This window comes from Emys orbicularis, chromosome 21 (genome assembly GCF_028017835.1).
Source record: "Emys orbicularis isolate rEmyOrb1 chromosome 21, rEmyOrb1.hap1, whole genome shotgun sequence".
NCBI classification, from domain to species: Eukaryota; Metazoa; Chordata; order Testudines; family Emydidae; genus Emys; species Emys orbicularis.
In genome coordinates, this window is record NC_088703.1 from 19,190,192 (window position 1) to 19,208,732 (window position 18,541).

Sequence of the window (18,541 nt, forward strand, 5' to 3'; positions counted from 1 at the left end):
TGAATTCTCTGGGATGAGTGCTTTATCCCTCCCCCCACCGCGTGGCTGGTATCAGGGAACATCCCTGCAGGAACCAAACTAACACCCCCCCCCCCACCCGCCATGAATTCTCTGGGATGAGTGCTTTATCCCTCCCCCCACCGCCTGGCTGGTATCAGGGAAGATCCCTGCTAGCAAAACGCGAAAAGCTCTGGGCCAATCCTCCCCCCCCCCTTGCACTTGGCTAAATGCAGGGAAGGATTTCTTTTCAGCCACAGGCAAACAGCCCAGTAGGAACGGCCACCTCAGTCCCCTTAATTAAATTCCCTTATTTCAACCAGGTTACCCTAAGCGATATCACTCTCCTGAGGATTACACAGCAAGATAAAGAACGGATGTTGCTTGAATGCCAGCAAACACCGGGACCATACGCTGCCAGGCTCTGTCAGGCAATGATACCAGATTACTTGCTACTAGCATGGCGTGGTCAAGTGTCCTACCATGGAGGACGGAATAAGGCTGCACTGCCCAGAAACCTTGTGGCAAGGCTTTTGGAGTACCTCCAGGAGAGCTTCATGGAGATGTCCCTGGAGGATTTCCGCTCCATCCCCAGACATGTTAACAGACTTTTCCAGTAGCTGTACTGGCTGCGAATGCATCCCAAGTGCTCAGGGCAAATTAATCATTAAAAATGCTTGCTTTTAAACCATGTTTTATATTTTAAAAGGTAAACTCACCTGAGGTCCCTTCCATGGGGTCATGGTCTTGGGTGCTGGCTTGGGAGGCTTGGGAGGGTACTTCAGTCAGGGTGAGAAACAGTTCCTGGCTGTTGGGGAGAACGGAGAGCTGGGTGCTCTCTGCCAGCTCGTCCTCCTCCTCCTCCTCTTCCCCTTCCGCGGAATCATCAGGTGTCCCTGATGAGATTATCCCCAGCTCGGAATCCACAGTCAGAGGTGGGGTAGTGGTGGCGGCCCCCCCTAGAAATGCATTTAGCTCAGCGTAGAAGCGGCATGTCCGCGGCTCTGACCCGGAGCGACCGTTTGCCTCCTTTGCTTTTTGATAGGCTTGTCTGAGCTCCTTGACTTTCACGCGGCACTGATCTGTGTCCCTATTGTGGCCTCTCTCCATCATGCCCTTGGAAATTTTTTCATAAGTTTTGGCATTTCGTCTTTTCGAACGCAGTTCAGCTAGCACTGAATCCTCTCCCCATATAGAGATCAAATCCAGTACCTCCTGTACGGTCCATGCTGGTGCTCTTTTTCGATTATCAGCCTGCATGGTTACCTGTGCTGATGAGCTCTCTGTGGTCACCTGTGCTCTCCACGCTGTGCAAACAGGAAATGAAATTCAAATGTTCCCGGGGCTTTTCCTGTCCACCTGGCCAGTGCATGCGAGTTCAGATTGCTGGCCAGAGCGGTCACAATGGTGCACTGTGGGATAGCTCCTGGAGGCCAATAACATCGAATTGCGGCCACACTAACGCTAATTCGAATTGACAAATTCGATTTTGGCGCTACTCCGCTCGTCGGGGTGGAGTACAGAAATCGAATTAAAGGGCCCTTTAATTCGAATTAAATGGCTTCGTTGTGTGGACGGTTCCAGAGTTAATTCGAATTAAAGCCACTAAATCCGAATTAAAGGTGTAGTGTAGACCAGGCCTTTGTTCTGTCTGTCCAGCACCTGGCACAATGGGGGTCCTGGGCCGCAGCTGGGGGACCTTGCGCTGCGATACTACAGAGAACTGCTGCGGGAGGCTCATGGCCACCCTCCCTCAGGTCTTCACTCAGGTGTGAATGTTTAACGGTGAGAGTAATGAACCATTGGCACTGGTTCCCTAGGGCTCCGGTGGATTCTCCATCACTGGCCATTTTAAATCCAAGACGGGTCGGTTTTCTCCAAGACCTGCTCTAGGAATTATTTCGGGGCAGTTCTCTGGTCTGTGTTATATTGCGTGTCAGGCTAGATGATCACAATGGTTCCTCCTGGCCTTAGAACCTATGAATCCTTGAATCTATAGACAATTCCAGACCTGGGGAAAGCTAATGGCCGTCCCACGCTAAAGAGAAGGAGCAATTAAACACCCCTTTGTGTAGTGATAACTGTGGATAATCAGAAGCCCCTGCCCAAGGCACTAGGTTGCATGGCAAAGCTAAGCAGAACTAGAGTGTATGGGCTGAAGGGATGTCCTGGGACAGGTTGCAGGAGGTGGACAACTGGTTGCTTGCTGCAGAGGGTGTCTTCTGTGTGACAGACACAGAGAGACAGCTGACAGAGGGAGAGGGTAGCCCTTGGGGGAGGCACAGAGACATTGCTGCTTGGGACACGGGACAGGCTGGAAGCAGGCGTGGCTTGCTGAGTAAGAAAAGTGCCTGGTGCTGATTGGGTCTGTTGTGTTCAGGGAAACAGGCCTGTGGGGCTCTCCTTGGTAAATGAATAAATACTGTAGTAAAACTAATAAATAACATACAGTGCCTAGCCCAATGGGGTGCTGGGCCATCACTGGGGCTTCTGGGCACTAACGTAATACACCTAATAGATAACAATTCTGAAATTAAAAAAAACTTGGTTTCAATCCAGGTCTCTCTCCATTCTCCAAGCCAATAAAAGGAGGGAATCAGAGGTTTGTTTGTGTGTGAAAAATCCTGAGGTGGGGCACCCCAAACTCCGAGCGAAGTCGCGTCGGTTTTGACGAACGGGTCCTGTCGGAAAAACCTCAGAAAACTCCCAAAAAAGTCGAAACGTTTTGATGTAAAAATGTTACTTAAAAATCCAATTAAAAAGAAAAATCCCTCCCTTTAAGCTCAAAAAAAAAAATCACAACATTTCATTGGTCCCCAAATGAATCCCCCCCCCTCCCCGACCTTTCTGTCAGACAATTGGAAAAACAATGCATTTGGGGGGTGTAACGGGTTGGACCCTGTGATAAATGAAGGGGGGGGGGTAGCTCCCTTTGATGGACACCCAGCCAGCCAATTAGCTATAAAATTCCTCTTAGTAGCTGTTCTCTACTTGCTTTACCTGTAAAGGGTTAAAAAGTCTCACTGCGATGCATAGGTAACAGGAAGGGAGTGGGCACCTGGCCAAAAGAGCCAATGGGAGGCTAGAACATTTTAAAATTGAGAAGAGACTCCCCTTTTGTCTGTCTGTGGTTGTTTTCCAGGGAGAGGCGGACAGGGCAGAGCGATGCTGTAAGAAGCTTGGGCCAGGTATGAAAAATCATCAGTATCATACCTAGAAACTACTTATCTAAAACCCCAGATATGTACGTAGATCAGGAAATGTCTAGGAAGACGCAATTAGGTTTATTCCTTTTATTTCTTTCTGGCTTGTGGATTCCTCTGGGCTAACCCCAGGTGCTTTTGTTTTGCTTGTAACCTTTAAGCTGGACCTCAAGGAAGCTATTCTGGGTGCTTAATGCTTGGAGTTGCTCTTTTAAAATCTAGCAGTAGCCTCAGTTCCCAGATGTATTTTCTTCCTTTTTAAAAAAATAAAATTTACCTTTTTTAAGAACAGAATTGGTTTTTTGTGTCTTCAGAGGTTTGTGCGCATGTTGTTTAGATAGCTGGTGGCAACAGCTGATTTCTTTTTTTGTTGTTTCCTTTCTCAGCTCGTCCCCGGAGGGTGGGTGAAAGGGCTTGAGGGTTGCCCCACAGGAAGGAATTCCCAAGTGCACTTCCTGGGCTCTCAAAGGGGTTCTGCACTTGGGTGGTGGCAGCATCTCCCCAGCCAAGGTCAGAGAGAAGCTGTCACCTTGGGAGTTTAATACAAGCCTGGAGTGGCCAGTGTTCATTTTTAAAATCCATGGGGGGCCCCACTTCCTGCGCTCGGAGTGCCAGAGTGGGGAATCGGCCTTGACAGACCCCCCTGGGAGGTCACCTGGGGAGCTGGGACATCACTGAGTCAGACTATTCCACCATTCTGGGTCCCCTTGACCTGGTCTTGCTGGGCTAGGCTCCTAACCCTAACCCTAACCCTAACCCTAACCCCAACCTTTTCCAGCCAAGCACACGGGCAGGGCCACACCCAGCCGCACAGAGAGACAGAGATCCGCTCTGGGAAGGCTCAGCTTGAGGGGCTTGCCACAGCACCCAGACAGGGCCGTCCTTACCCACATACAAAGTACGCAGCTGCGTAGGGCACCAGGAAATTTGGGGCACCAAATGCAGCTGCGCGCTGCTCCAGCGGCCAGCCCAATCCCCCGGCCGGCTGAGCCACCCAGGAAAGCTGCCCCCCCGTGGAGGCCTGGGGACGCCCCCCCATGGGGGGGCTGCGTAGGGCACCAAAATGTCTAGGGATGGCCCTGCACCCAGATGTCCACCCCCCCTTGGAGTACAAACCCCAAATTATATGAAATTCGCCTCTTCCCTTGATGTGGAGGAGGGTCTGCACAACTCCTTCCCCCCCGTTAGAAATCACACAAACTGGGTTCTATTGTAAACCAGAACTAAATGGGTGAACTCTGCCGGGGGTATTGTAAGTAGTTAAGGAGGCAGCAGACAGAACAAGGCAGATTACTAAGAAAATAAAGCAGATCATGGAAACTAAGCTTAATACACTAAAGAAACTGGTTACACGTAAGTTCTCACCCTAAATGTGCTTCTAATAATCTTCACCGGCCAGACGCCCTTCCAGCCTGGGCCCCGTTCTTCCCCCTGTTCAGTCTTAGTTGTTTCCAGCAGTCACCTTGGGTGGGGTAGCCGGGGAGAACAGAGAACTCACTCCCCACCCTTAACTCGGATTTGCATAAGGCCTAGGGTGACCAGAGAGCAAGTGTGAAAAATCTGGACAGGGAGTAGGGGGTAATAGGCACCCATAGAAGACAAAGCCTCAAATATTGGGACTGTCCCTATAAAATCGGGACATCTGGTCACCCTAATAAGGCCGGAGTCCTCTGTTCCCTAGTTTGACTCCCCTTCCCTTACAGTGGAAAGTGACGAGAAATCCCAGGTAGTGTTTTAGTATCAGGTGACAAGACCACCTGACTCTGTAGGGCCCTTGTAGCTAGGGTGACCAGACAGCAAGTGTGAAAAATTGGGACGGGTGGGGTGGGGGGTAATAGGAGCCTATAGAAGAAAAAGACCCAAAAATCGGGACTGTCCCTATAAAATCGGGACATCTGGTCACCCTACCTGTAGCCATTCTTCACAGGCTGACCCACAGCTCTTTTACAGAACCGAGCTGAAATACAGATGCAGATAGGGTGACCAGACAGCAAATGTGAAAAAACGGGACGGGGTGGGGGGGTAATAGGAGCATATATAAAAAAAGGATCAAAAAATCGGGACCGTCCCTATAAAATCGGGACATCTGGTCACCCTAGATGCAGAGTCAATCTTCCTAACTTCAGATACAGACAGGATCCAGGCGTACAGAGAGAAGAATCGCATTCAGTAAATCGTCACCTTTCCAATGATCTCTCGCCTGCGCCATCTGGCATAAAGTACATCTCAGTTATGGCATATTTATATCATAAGCCTATTTTCATAAAGAATATGGACTGACCCAGGGTGACTGCTTCACCCCGCAGGTTTTCAGACCTGACAGCGAGCCCGGACGTCGGGCCTTTGCCCGGCTCTAGGGGATGTACAGAGCCAAGACTCAAACATCAAATCCAGCCTCTTGCAGAGCCGAGAGTCAGGGCCGGTGCAAGGAAGTTGCGCGCCGCCCCCCCCCCCAGCCCTGCAGCAGCTCCCCACCCCCCTCCGCCCTGAGGCGCCCCCCCCACGGCAGCTCCCCCCCCCCGCCCTGAGGCGCACCCCCTGTGGCAGTTCCCCCCCCCCGGGGAGCCATGCGGCAGCTCCCCACTCCAGCTCACCTCTGCTCCGCCTCCTCCCCGAGCATGCTTTCCCCGCTCTAATTCTCCTCCCCTCCCAGGCTTGCGGCGCCAATCAGCTGATTGGCGCTGCAAGCCTGGGAGGCGGGAGAAGTGGAGCGGCGACCGCGCGCTTGGGGAGGGGGCGTAGGAACGCTGTAAAAAAAAATTGGGGGCACCGCTTTTTGGCGCCCCCAAATCTTGGCGACCTAGGCAACCGCCTAGTTTGCCTTAATGGTAGCACCGGCCCTGCCGAGAGTCACAACTTCCCAGGCTAGAAGGGAGCAGTTTGCTCATGTCTGACCTCGTGTCGAACCTGGGCCGGAGACCTGCCGCACAATAACGCCGAGAGCAGATCTCTTCAACTTCCAGCCATCGGATCGGGTTCGACCTTTGTCTGCTAGGTTGTTAAATATTTGTTCCTTTTGTAGGTGCTTCTAGCCAGGGATCAAGGCAGCCCTGAACCGTCTCTTTGACTGAGCTCCTGGAGTCTGTCACTCTCCAACCGGTTTTCTCATCCTTTAATCATTCCCAGGACTTTTCTCTGACCCTCCTTGACTCAGCCGGCATTGCAGAGACGTGTGGGTGAGAGCAGCCGGCTGAAATAGCGGGATCGAGGGGTACAGCTGGTCAAGGAAGGTCAGGCAGTGCAAGAAGGGGGGAAATGCTGAACTGTATCTCAAGAACGTGTACACTTGCTCTGAGATCTGAAGATTGGAGAGGGGCAGAGATGCCGAAATTCTCTCTGGGTGAAGATAAAACGAGGAAGTGGAAACCAGGGCCAATGTCATGGTAGGGCTCTGCTCTATTTAGTTATAATGTCAGCAGATTGCATCAACATTTCTTCTCCCCCCCTCCCCCCGTTTTTATCTATTTACATCTTAACCGTTGTGGGAAATTATGGGGGGCAGTCAGACAACGGGGAGGGTTAATGATTTAACGACGGCAGATGCTGAGATTCAAAACGTGAATGCTTTATAGCGCCATTTGTCACCAGCACACATCGAAATATACGCAGCGACTTATCAAACCCGACCAAGTCCTCCAGCAGCGCGGTGCTGACTAGGCCTAGCTGGAAACTGCAATGAATAGCCATGGAGGTAGTTCTTCATGGGCCCAGGCATGTGTGGGGAAATTGACAAGGAAATTGACGTCTACCGAAGTTTGCTGATCAATCCTCCCATGTCTAGCTACAGGCCACCAAATGAGGAGGCAGACGAGACATTTTTAGAGCCAATAACAGATGTATCCAAAGCACTGGACCTGATGGGAATCAGGGACTTTGAACCCTCCAGAAGACAAGGCGGAGCGTCTGAGTTCTTGGATGGCATTGGGGACAATTCCTTTGTTTCCCAAGGTGGAGGACGGAAGTGGGGTGGGGGGTGTTTTCAAGTCTGACACGCAGGGAGGATCTGGCTGAGAGCCGGGTGGTGGACAGCCACGTGGGGGGAAAGTGATCGCAAAATGATCCGGTGAAAGGCAAAGAGCGAAAGCAGCACAATAAAGCTGCCGGACGGGGACGAGCCCGGGGTCCCCGGGGATGCGATTCTAGGGGGAAAGGGGAGCTGGTGGCTTCTACAAGAAACAATATTAAAGTTACAAGAGCAAACTAGTCCAACATGGAGGGGCTGAGCCCTGGAGAGAGAGAGAGAGTGTGTGTGTGTGTGTGTGTGTGTGTGTGTGTGTGTCTCCCCCTGCTGGAGGGGCTGGGCCCTGCTCTGTGTGTGTGTACAGACCAATCTCTCCACAAAAACCCTTCTGAGCAACCAACCACACAAAGGGGAGATTGGCCCAGAAAAACCAGGGCAGGGACTGGCTGGCTTGGGGCGGTGAGGGAATGGGGCACGTGGCCTCTCCCCTCTAGGGGGCGCTGGCCCCGATCCAGCTCACTGTTCTGCTCTGACAGACACCCTAACTCAGTGGTTCTCAAACTTCTGTCCTGGTGACCCCTTTCACATGGAGGCAAAGCGGGGTTTGGGGGGGAGGCTGACAGCTCGCGACTCCCATGTAATAACCTCGGAACCCCCTGAGGGGTCCCGACCCCCAGTTTGAGAACCCCTGCCCTAACTAGTGAGGTGAATTGGAGAGCACTCAGCACAGGTCCCACTGGGCAGCTGCTGTCCACAGCCCCCCACCTCCCAGCAGTGTGGGGAAGTGAGAAAATACCCTAAAGAGAAAAGTGGGGAAATAGGGATAATTTCGATTCATTCAATTAGTGGTTAGAGCGGGGGGGCAGGGAGCCAGGACGCCTGGGTTCTCCCTCTGGCTCTGGGAGGAGAGTGGGGTCTAGTGGTTAGAGGGGGCTGGGAGCCAGGACGCCTGGGTTCTCCCCCTGGCTCTGGGAGGGGAGTGGGGGTCTAGTAGTTAGAGGGGGCTAGGAGCCAGGACGCCTGGGTTCTCCCCCGGCTCTGGGAGGGGAGTGGGGTCTAGTGGTTAGAGGGGACTGGGAGCCAGGACGCCTGGGTTCTCCCCCTGGCTCTGGGCGGTGTATGCAGACAGCCGGACACAGGCGGCGTGCGAGGAGTTGCCTGGGGTCAGACATCCCCCCAGGTCGGTCTGTGGCTGGGTTTTCCCTCGGGGGCTGAGGTGGGGGGAGGGGGGTATCTGCCGCCCCCCGTCTCGCTCGGAACCCAGGCGTCCGGGGCCGGATTGGAGCGCGGCGTTTCCACCCGGTCGGCTTTTGCAGCGACACCGGCTCCTGCTGCGGGTGGAGGGACGGACGGACAGAGACAGACGGGACCCCCCCGACCCCCCCACGCCGGGGCCGTCACAGGGCGCCAGAGCCCGCAGGGGGCGGCACATGGCCCCGGGGCGCAGGGGGGCGCCGGGCGCGTAGAGCCTGGACCGGTGCCGCCCCCCCCGCCTGGACCGGATCGGACCGGTGCCGCCCCCCCCAGCCTGGACCGGACCTGTATCGCCCCCCCAGCCTGGACCGGATCGGTTCCGCCCCCCCTCAGTCTGGACCGGACCGGTACCACCAAATCCAGCCGGGTTTGGACCGGTACCGCCCCCAGCCTGGACCGGACCTGTGCCGCCCCCCCAGCTGGATCCCTCCCCGGGCCTGGCTCGGAGCCGGCCCCAGCGCTGCCATGAGCTGAGGGCACCGTGCCCGGCGCTGGCCCGGCCGGCCATGTGGGCACCAGAGCCGCAATGAGCCCGGGGCCGGGACACTGGGCACAGGTACCTGGGAAGGTAAATTAACCCCCCAGGGGGGCGGTGCCAGGGGCAGTGGAGGATGGCAGGGGTGGAGGTGTGCTAGGGGCGGCAGGGGGCTAGGAGGGAGCAGTGGGGGTGAGTTGGGGCAGTGGGTGGTAGCAGGGGGTGGCACGGGAGCACTGGGGCAGTGAGGGGGGGTCAGGGGCCAGTGAGTGGCCATGGGGTGAGGTGGGAGGCCACTTCTCCCACTGGGAACTGAGCTGGGACCCAGAAACCTCCAGGGGCTGAGTGGGAGCCCGCGCCCACCAGAGGGAAAAGGCCCCATCCTCGCCCCTGCCCCGAGCCCTCGGAGACTCCTGTACGGGGTGCGGGGTCTATGACACATACCTGATCGTTCCCCTCCCATCCCCCCCCCCCCCCCCCGTTTCTCCTTCCAGACGCTCTGAACAGGTCCCGCCAGCGGGGGGCGCCGCCCGCCCCATGGATCTCCACCCCTTCGGCCCACGGCCCCCCAGGGACGGAACCGCCGACCCCCGGCACCAGCCCCCGGCCCGGGAGGAGCCGTCCGGGCGCCGGCTCAAACTGGAGGAGGACGAAGAGGCTGGGCGGCCGCGGGCCCCCCGGGCCCCACCCTGGCCCCCCGGCCCTGGGGAGGCTGAGCCGGAGCAGGGCGAGGCCGCGCGCTACGGCCGCTACCTGCTGATCGACAGCCAGGGGCTGCCCTACACGGTGCTGGTGGAGGAGGCGGGCGCGGCAGGCGAGCGGGCGGGGCTACGGAAGGTGTACTGCTGCCCCGTGTGCTCCCGCACCTTCGAGTACCTCTCCTACCTGCAGCGGCACAGCATCACCCACTCGGAGCACAAGCCCCACGTCTGCCGGGCCTGCGGCAAGGCCTTCAAGCGCACGTCCCACCTGGAGCGGCACAAGTACACCCACGCCGGGCGCAAGCCCCACCAGTGCCCCATCTGCCAGCGCAGCTTCCGCGACGCCGGCGAGCTGGCCCACCACCAGCGCGTGCACACGGGCGAGCGCCCCTTCCAGTGCGAGGACTGCCACATGCGCTTCGGCGAGCGCAACACGCTCCAGCGGCACATCCGGCGCAAGCACCGCCAGCAGCCGCCCACGCCCTGACGGGCACGGGAAGCCGGACCGGCGCGGCCCACGCCCTGACGGGCACAGGGAGCCCCGGAGCCGGACCAGTGCCGCCCACGCCCTGACGGGCACGGGGAGCCCCGGAGCCGGACCGGCGCCACCCACGCCCTGACGGGCACGGGGAGCCCCGGAGCCGGACCGGCGCCACCCTGATGGGCACGGAGAGCCCTGGAGCCAGACCGACGACGCCCTGATGGGCACGGGGAGCCCCAGAGCCGGACCGACGCCGCCCACGCCCTGACGGGCACGGGGAGCCCCAGAGTTGGACTGGTGCCACCCTGACGGGCATGAGGAGCCCCGGAGCCGGACCGATGCCACCAATGCCCTGATGGGCACGGGGAGCCCCGGAGCCGGACCGGCGCCGCCCTGATGGGCACGGGGAGCCCCGGAGCCGGACTGGCAACTCCCCATGGCTTAGCCACATAGCAACCCTTGTCCCCACATGGGTCCCTGACTCTGGGGGCATGGTGGTCTCTACTGTACCCCCACACCCTGTCTAGGGGAGGGGGGCGTGCCCTGTATCCCTGTGGGCAGCCCCCCGTGCCCTAGCCCAAGGCATTGGCCTCCTCACAGATGCCCCCCATGGCGCCCCATGACAGGCTGCCCCTCGCAGATAGGGCAGGGCAGCCTGGATCGGGTCAATCCAAGCCCATGTGGGTCCTGGAGCACTCGGGTAAATACTGGGCTTATCGGTGGTAATTCACTAGGGGGCAGGGAATGGGCATGAGGCCTTTTCCCTCTAGGGGGCGCCGGCTCCCATCCGCCCCCAGGGTGGGGACTGGCTGGCTCAGGGGGGCAGGAAATGGGGCCCAGGGCCTTTCCCCTCTAGGGGGCACCAACTCTCCCCTGGCCCCAGGGCAGGGACTGGCTGGCTCAGGGGGCAGGGAATGGGACATGGGGCCTGTCCCCTCTAGGGGGCGCTGGCTCCCATCTGGCCCCAGGGCATGAACTGGCTGGCTCAGGGGGCAGGGAATGGGACATGGGGCCTGTCCCCTCTAAGGGGCACCATCTCCCATCTGGCCCCAGGGCATGGACTGGCTGGCTCAGAGGAGCAGGGAATGTGGTACGGGGCCTGTTCCCTCTAGGGACAGATAGCTCAGTCCTACAGCCAGTGGTTGGGGGGAGGAGGGGGGTTGTCCTGGCCACCCCCATAGAGGGTCGTGGTGACTCTACATTCCCTAGAAATAGGCTCATATTGCTCCTGATGGCCCATCTACCCAGTATCTGGCCCTCTCCTGCTCCCTGGAGCAACCCCACTGGCCTATCTAACCTGGTATCCCACCCCCTCCCTGCCCCCGGATCAGTCCCAGAGGCCCATCTACCCCGGTATCCTGCCTCAAACAGTGACCAACGGCTGGGGGCCATCACGGAAGGCCCACCATGCACTGGGACCAATCTGCACATGGCGTTTTTCGGTCTGGCGCCCCCAAATGGCTGCAGGTGGAGGCAGGGGAGCGGGACGCCCCCCCAAGGACTCCCCACCTCCCAATCGCCCCGGAGAAGGAAATCCAACGACAGAACTGGACCCACAGGCCCTCAAGCCCAGATCACTCCAAGGTGCCCGGCCTGGCCAGCTGCTCCCTCTCCACAGCTCCGATTTACGGTGGAATCTTCGTTATCTTGGTTTTTTAATTATTATTATTAATTAAAACACTTTTTTTTGGTTGTTTTTGTGTGTGTGGAATGAAGTGTCGGGCCTGGGGTTTGATTTCCAGCAGGGCAGGGGCTGCAGGTGTGACAGAGTCCAGTTCATTGCTGGAGGGAAGCTAGGGGGCTGATTTGGTACCAAAAATTACATCAGGCAAGATACGGCTTTGGGTCCCAAGTGGCTATTTACCATGCATTTCTCACCACAGTTATTTTCCAGCAAAACCCTTTTTTTTACCAGGTGTTTGGACCAAGAAAACTGACATTTCGGGGGTGAAAATCTTCAGTTTTTCATTAAAAGTTTGGGGGTTTTGAGAATCCAATGTTCGTACCAAAAGCAAAAGAAATGGACGGAGAATGTGGTTTAAAAACCAATTTATTTGACTGAAGATGCATTTTGAAACCCCAGTTTGTTTCAACTGAAAATCGTGTTTAAAATCCCAAAACTTGTTATCAAAAAATACATTTTCTAAACTGAACATAGTTTTGGAAAAAAAACAGTTTTTGAAACTAAAAATTTTCACTGCGAATCACATTATTCAAATAAAAAATAGTTGCAATTATTTTTAGCAGAAACACACATTTTTCCCAATTTTTAATCCATTTTTTTCCAACCCTGAAATTTTTTTTACTATCATTTTACTAAAAATGTTTTCCCAACAGCAAGAAAACTTTTGCTGAAAAACCGACATGTTTTAACCAACCGTTTTCTTAAACAAAACCCCCAAAACTTTCACCAAGCAACAAAAATATTCGAAAGGTGAAACTTATGACCAGAAACAAACCAACTAAATTGTTTACCCAGTCGGTTTTCAAGACCCAAACATTTTGACAACCAGAATTTTTGCACCAGAATTTGTTTTAACCAAGATCTGGTCATTTGCATCAAAAATGGTTTTCAAAGACTGCCATTTTTTCAGGTGTGTGTTGGTTGGTTGGTTGTTTTTTTGGGGCAGCTCCCTCAAAAAATTTAGCAGGGGATTTTGATAAAAAGAAGACAGGTTTTCAAAATGTCCTGCCAGAAATGATGGGTTTTGTTACCTGGTAGGATGTCTGGCCCAGACCCTCATATGTCTGGGCCAATTAAGGTACGTCTACACTGCACTGTGTACCCAAGTCTTTGGGACTCGCAGTGGCCAAGCCCGTGTCTGTGCGTCCACACTGAATTGGAAACCTGGGTTTACAGCTGCGTCCGCACTGCAGAAAGAGGGTTTGGCTCGGTGGCTCAGCAGAATGCGGGCTCTGCCCCACCCCCCTAGCGGGGCCCTGGGAGCCAGGTCCCGAGTGTGGGCTGATCCGAGTCGGGCTGATTTGTGTGAGGGCTTCAGCTCAAATGTGAGTCAGAGCCAGGCTGTGTGTGCTGTGTAGACACACCCTGTGTGTGCGCCAGCCACTCGAGGGGGCCATTGGCCTGGCTCATTGGCGGCCTTAAAGGTGAACTGGGTTTGGATGTCAGTTCTCCCATAGACCCCCCCTAAGGTCTGGTGGCTTAGAACGGGGGGGGGGGGCGAGGGGGGCTGGGAGCCAGGACTCCTGGGTTCTCTCTCAGGCTCTGGGAGGGGAGTGGGGGCTAGTGGTTAGAGCAGGGGGGCTGGGAGCCAGGATTCCTGGGTTCTCTCCCTGGCTCTGGGAGGCGAGTGGGGGCTGGTGGTTAGAGCAGGGGGGGCTGGGGGCCAGGACTCCTGAGTTCTCTGCCCAGGCCTTGGCCACACTGTGCCCACCTGGGTGGCTGAATGTTCATTTCACCACCGAGAATACCTGGCTTGGAGCAGAGCCCTGGGGGTGGTGCTGAATGTGGCTCCAGGCCCCATGGGACTCTGGGATATCTGACCTTTGCCCTCCTTGTGCCTCGGTTTCCCTTCCTCACTGAGGTGATGCTGCTGTGCCCCAGGGTGCTGTGGGGGGGAACTGTTGATGGGGTGGGGGTACTGGTGGCGATGGTGGGAGTTTTGGGGGTGTCGGGGGTAGGGGTTACAGGTCAGGCTCTGCACCTCGAATGCACCTCGAGTGGGGTCTAGTGGTTAGAGCCGGGGGGCTGGGAGCCAGGACTCCTGGGTTCCATCCCAGCTCTGGGAGGGGAGTGGGGGCTAGTGGGTAGAGCGGGGGGGGGGCTGGGAGCCGGGACTCCTGGGTTCTCTCCCTGGGTCTGGGAGGGGGGTGGTCGCTGGGGGGAGGGAGTCAGGACTCTTGGTTTCGCCCTTCACAGCCCAACCTCGGGGGAGGGGGGTGTATCTGTTCCTTCTCTGCTGGCGGTGGGGGCAGGGGAAGCCGGGGGGGACCCCTCCCCCGCCCTGTCTCTTGAAAGAAAAACAACCCAGCTTTGATTTTTTGACCGCAGACAAGAAAGGCCGGACACGAAAATCTCCGCCGCCCTCCCCTTTAAATCCCGGGATTTGGGCCCTTAAAGGGGCGGGGCGGCCCGGGGCTGGGGGAGGCCGGGGGCGGTGCTGAGCCGGGCCAGGTGAGGGGGCGAGGGGACAAAGGGAGGGGAGGGCTGTGCATGGGGGTGGGGATCCTCCCGGCCACTCGGGGGTTAAATGGGCCAGGGGGAGACTCCAGCTGGGGGGGACCCTGCCCCCCCTGCTCCGTGCGGGACCCAGCGCCGAGCCCGGCTGCTCCCTGTGGGCCCCCGGGGGTGGGGGCCCAGCCCCCCCCCCAACATCCAGCAGATTCACCTGAAGGGCTGGAGCCAAGACGCCTGGGTTCTCTCCCTGGCTCTGGGAGGGGAGTGGGGGCCAGTGGGTAGAGCGGGGGGGGCTGGGAGCCAGGACTCCTGGGTTCTCTCCCTGGCTCTGGGAGGGGAGTGGGGGCCAGTGGGTAGAGCAGGGGGGGCTGGGAGCCAGGACTCCTGGGTTCTCTCCCTGGCTCTGGGAGGGGAGTGGGGGCCAGTGGGTAGAGCGGGGTGGGGGGTGGGGGCTGGGAGCCAGGACTCCTGGGTTCTCTCCCTGGCTCTGGGAGGGGAGTGGGGGCTAGTGGGTAGAACGGGGGGGGGGGGGCTGGGAGCCAGGACTCCTGGGTTCTCTCCCTGGCTCTGGGAGGGGAGTGGGGGCCAGTGGGTAAAGCGGGGGTCGGGGGCTGGGAGCCAGGACTCCTGGGTTCTCTCCCTGGCTCTGGGAAGGGATGTGGGGGCCAGTGGGTAGAGCGGGAGGGGGGGCTGGGAGCCAGGACTCCTGGGTTCTATTCCCATCCCCATTTGTCTCTCCCTTGTGTTTACACCCTTCCTTTCCCTCTTTCCCGCAGGGGTTGGGAAGCGGCCCGGAGACCCCAGCCACCATGAGGGGGCAGCGCAGGCTGGCGGGGGAGCCCCTGGAGATCCAGGTGGTGAGGGTGAAGGAGGAAGAGGAGGAGGAAGGAGGTGGGTGCCCCGAGTACGTCTTGGAGCCGCTGTGCCAGGAGGGGGCCAGTGGCCTCAGCACCCGCTGCCACGCCCGCCTGGGGCCACGCCCGGTCCTTGCCCAGCCCTCCCTGCCGGCAGCGCCCCCGCAGCCCTGCTCCGGGCGGGACACCGCCCCCCCGGCTAAGCCCTACGCCTGCTCTTTCTGTCCCAAGAGCTTCAAGCGCTCCTCGGACCGGCGGGACCACGAGCGGGTGCACACAGGCGAGCGCCCCTACCGCTGCCGGGTGTGCGGCAAGCGCTTCACCCAGTCCTCGGTGCTGACCGGCCACATGCGCATCCACACGGGCGAGCGCCCCTTCCGCTGCCCCGTCTGCGCCAAGAGCTTCAACAACGCCTCCAACTTCAAGAAGCACCAGCGCATCCACGCCCAGCCCCTGGGCAGCGAAATCGGCTGCCACCCCGCCCCCCTGAGCCAGCGGGACACTGGTGGGTGTGCCAAGGACCTGGCGCGAGACGGTGGCGGTGACGCCAAGGGGCTGGCGCTAACGTGGGTGTCCCTCGGGTCCTCTGCCGAGGGCCCCAGGCCTGACTTCCCGGCTAACGGTGCCTGCCCGGCGGCGGTGGGGCTGGCGGAAAGCCGGTGCCCCGGGGCATGGCGGTGTCTGGCAGTGGAGCGAGACGCAGAGCAGGGCTCCCCTGTCCCTGGCACGGGTGCCCGGCTGTCCCCCGGCGACTCGGGCTGCGGGGAAGCTGGCGATGGAGGAAGAGCGGCTGAAGAAGAGGAGGGTGGTCGTGCTCGCTGCTTCTTGCTGGAAAAGCTGGACCGGGCGCCCCAATTGTGCCCGAGCCCTGATGCCCACGAGCTGGGTGTGCCAGTCCATGCCCCTCCCTGGGGCCTGAGCCCTGCCGTTCCTGGACAAGGCAAGCCGGTCCATGCCACTCCCTGGCGCCCGAGCCCCGATGCCCGTTCCCCACGTGGCAGGCCGCCCGCCCCCCCGCCCGATGCCCGGCAATACATCTGCTTCGTGTGCTCCAAGCGTTTCAAGCGGGCCACGGACCTGAAGGAGCACCTGCGGGTGCACACGGGCGAGCGCCCCTTCGCCTGCGGGGTCTGCAGCAAGCGCTTCACCCAGTCCTCGGCCCTGTCCACCCACCAGCGCATCCACACGGGCGAGCGCCCCTTCCGCTGCCCCGTCTGCCCCAAGAGCTTCAACAACGCCTCCAACTTCGCCAAGCACCGGCGGGTGCACTCGGGGGAGCGCCCCCACTGCTGCGCCCTGTGCGGAAAGAGCTTCCAGGAGCGCCGGTGGGTGGTCCGGCACCTCCGGGCCGTGCACCCGCCGCTGGGGTGAGCACGGGGTGGGGCCCACGTCCAGGCTGGGCGGCAGTCGTTGGCATGTGGAGCAGTCGGGGAGGCCGTGGCATGGCCAGGCGGTGGGCACTGGGCTGAGAGTGAAAATGCCTCAGCCAAATCCTCTGCTAGCAGAGATCTCCCCCGCACGTACGTCCTGCCGTGGGGTGCTCTGGAGCTAACGTGGAGGAAGTGTTCACCCGCCCAGTTTTCACCACATTGTTTTTCACCTTTGTGGGATGAATTTTTTTCCAGCCCAAAACCTCAAAAATAACCAGAACGTCTCCCACCCGATATAAAACATTGTGGGGCCATTTCCCCTCCACAAGGTGGAAAATAACCCGCAAAACAAATCAGTTTCCCCCCAATTCTCCAGAGATTACAAGCTTGGTTGATAAAGGTCATAGTTTTGATATAATATTTTGACTTGGTACCGCACGACATTTTGATTAAGAAACTAGAATGGTGCCCAATAAACGTGGCCCACAATAAATGGCTTAAAAACTGGCTAACTGATAGAGCTCAAAAGGTAACGGTTATTGGGGACGCATCATCGAGCGGGTGCGTTTCCAGCGGGGTCCCTCGGGGACCCGTTCTCGGCCCGACGCTATTTACCGGTTTTATCAATGGCCTGGGAGAAAACAAAATCATCGCCCAGCAAGTTTGCGGGTGAACTAAGAATGGCAGGAGTGGCCAATACCGAAGAGGCCACATCACTGATCCAGGTCACTGATCTGGATCGCTTGGTAAACTGGGCGCAAGCAAACAAGCTGCGTTTAAATACGGCTAAATGCTAATATATCCAGCTAGGAACAGAGATGTCGGCCGTGCGTGCGGGCTGGGGGACCCTCTCCTGGGGAGCAGCGACTCTGACAATAATGGGGGGGGGGGGCGTGGTGGATAATCAGCAGAACAGGAGCTCATGGTGCCCATGCTGTGGCCAAAAGACCTAATGCGATCATGGGATGCAAAAACGGGGGAATCTCGAGTATCAATAGAATCAATAGAAAATTATCTAAAGCAGATTTCTTCCTCTCACTGCCAAGCCTCTTCAATGTGATAATTCACTGCGTCGTGGAATAAAAGAAATATTCTTCAGTGTTCAATATGGTCTTCACATCCTGGAACCTCGTTCTTGCAAAATCTTTGCTTTTTCACTGGGCTCGCTGGTTGTGCCGTTGGGGGTATTATGCAGCTCCTTCGAGACAACACACAGAAATTCAGCCTGATCTTCATTTCCATAGATATAGGAAGAACCAATACTGACCAACTGTTCAAATTTCCAGCCATCAGACATGGTGGAGACCATTTGGGTGAGCTCCTCCTCCTGACACTGCAGCACCCTGTACACGTGTTTGACTGGCACCTGTGAGTCATTTAAAGCTTGGCTGATGAGTTTTTTCACTTTTTTGGGGGTGGAAGAAAACCACAGCAGTGCACAATTGGTGAGTATTTTTCACCGGCATGGCAAACGTTTCCCAAGCATGTCGCACTTTTTTTGTGATTTCCCCCCTCTCACACACACCTTTTTCTCCGGGAGGTTTTTGTAGATTCCAAGGCCAGAACTGACGTCTGTGATCAGCGTATCTGACCCCCCCGTAGAGCCCCAGGCCAGAGACCTGCCCCGAAAGACTCCCCAGAGCAGCTATTAGAAAACCAGCCAATCTGGATTTAACAATTGTCAGTGATGGAGAATCCGCCATCACCCTTGGGGAATTGTTCTGAGGGTTAATTACACTCACCATTGAAAATGTACTCCTTATTTTCCGGTCGGAATTTGTCTAGCGTTAGCTTCCAGCGATTGGACGGTGTTAGACCTTCCTGTGCGGGATTGAAGAGCTGGTTATTATATATTTGTTCCCCAGGGAGGTACTGATAGCCAGGGAACAAGTCACCCCTCTTCTCTCTGTGAAGCTAACAAGATCGAGCTCCTGGAGTCTCTCCCTCTCAGGAGGGTTTTCTCACCCTTTAGCTGTTCTCCCGGCTCTGCTCTGACCCCTCTCCGATTCATCACCATCCTTCCTGAATGGTGGCACCAGAACCGGACACGGGATCCCAGCAGCGGTCGCCCACAGGGCCAGATCCAGGGGTAAAATAACCTCTCTGC

General features: G+C 57.6%; 1 protein-coding gene across 1 annotated transcript; it reads left to right on the forward strand.

Annotated features, from left to right (window-relative positions):
- The first annotated feature begins 9,427 nt into the window (after positions 1 to 9,427).
- Positions 9,428 to 10,078, forward strand: LOC135893121 (zinc finger protein 581-like). Its single transcript, XM_065420907.1, has one exon. It carries the CDS (start codon positions 9,428 to 9,430, stop codon positions 10,076 to 10,078), a length of 651 nt encoding a protein of 216 aa, XP_065276979.1.
- The last annotated feature ends 8,463 nt before the right edge of the window (positions 10,079 to 18,541 follow it).

What these genes read in the sequence shown, in the direction of transcription:
- LOC135893121 (XM_065420907.1), top strand. Translation starts at nt 9,428, where the DNA reads ATGGATCTCCACCCCTTCGGCCCACGGCCCCCCAGGGACGGAACCGCC.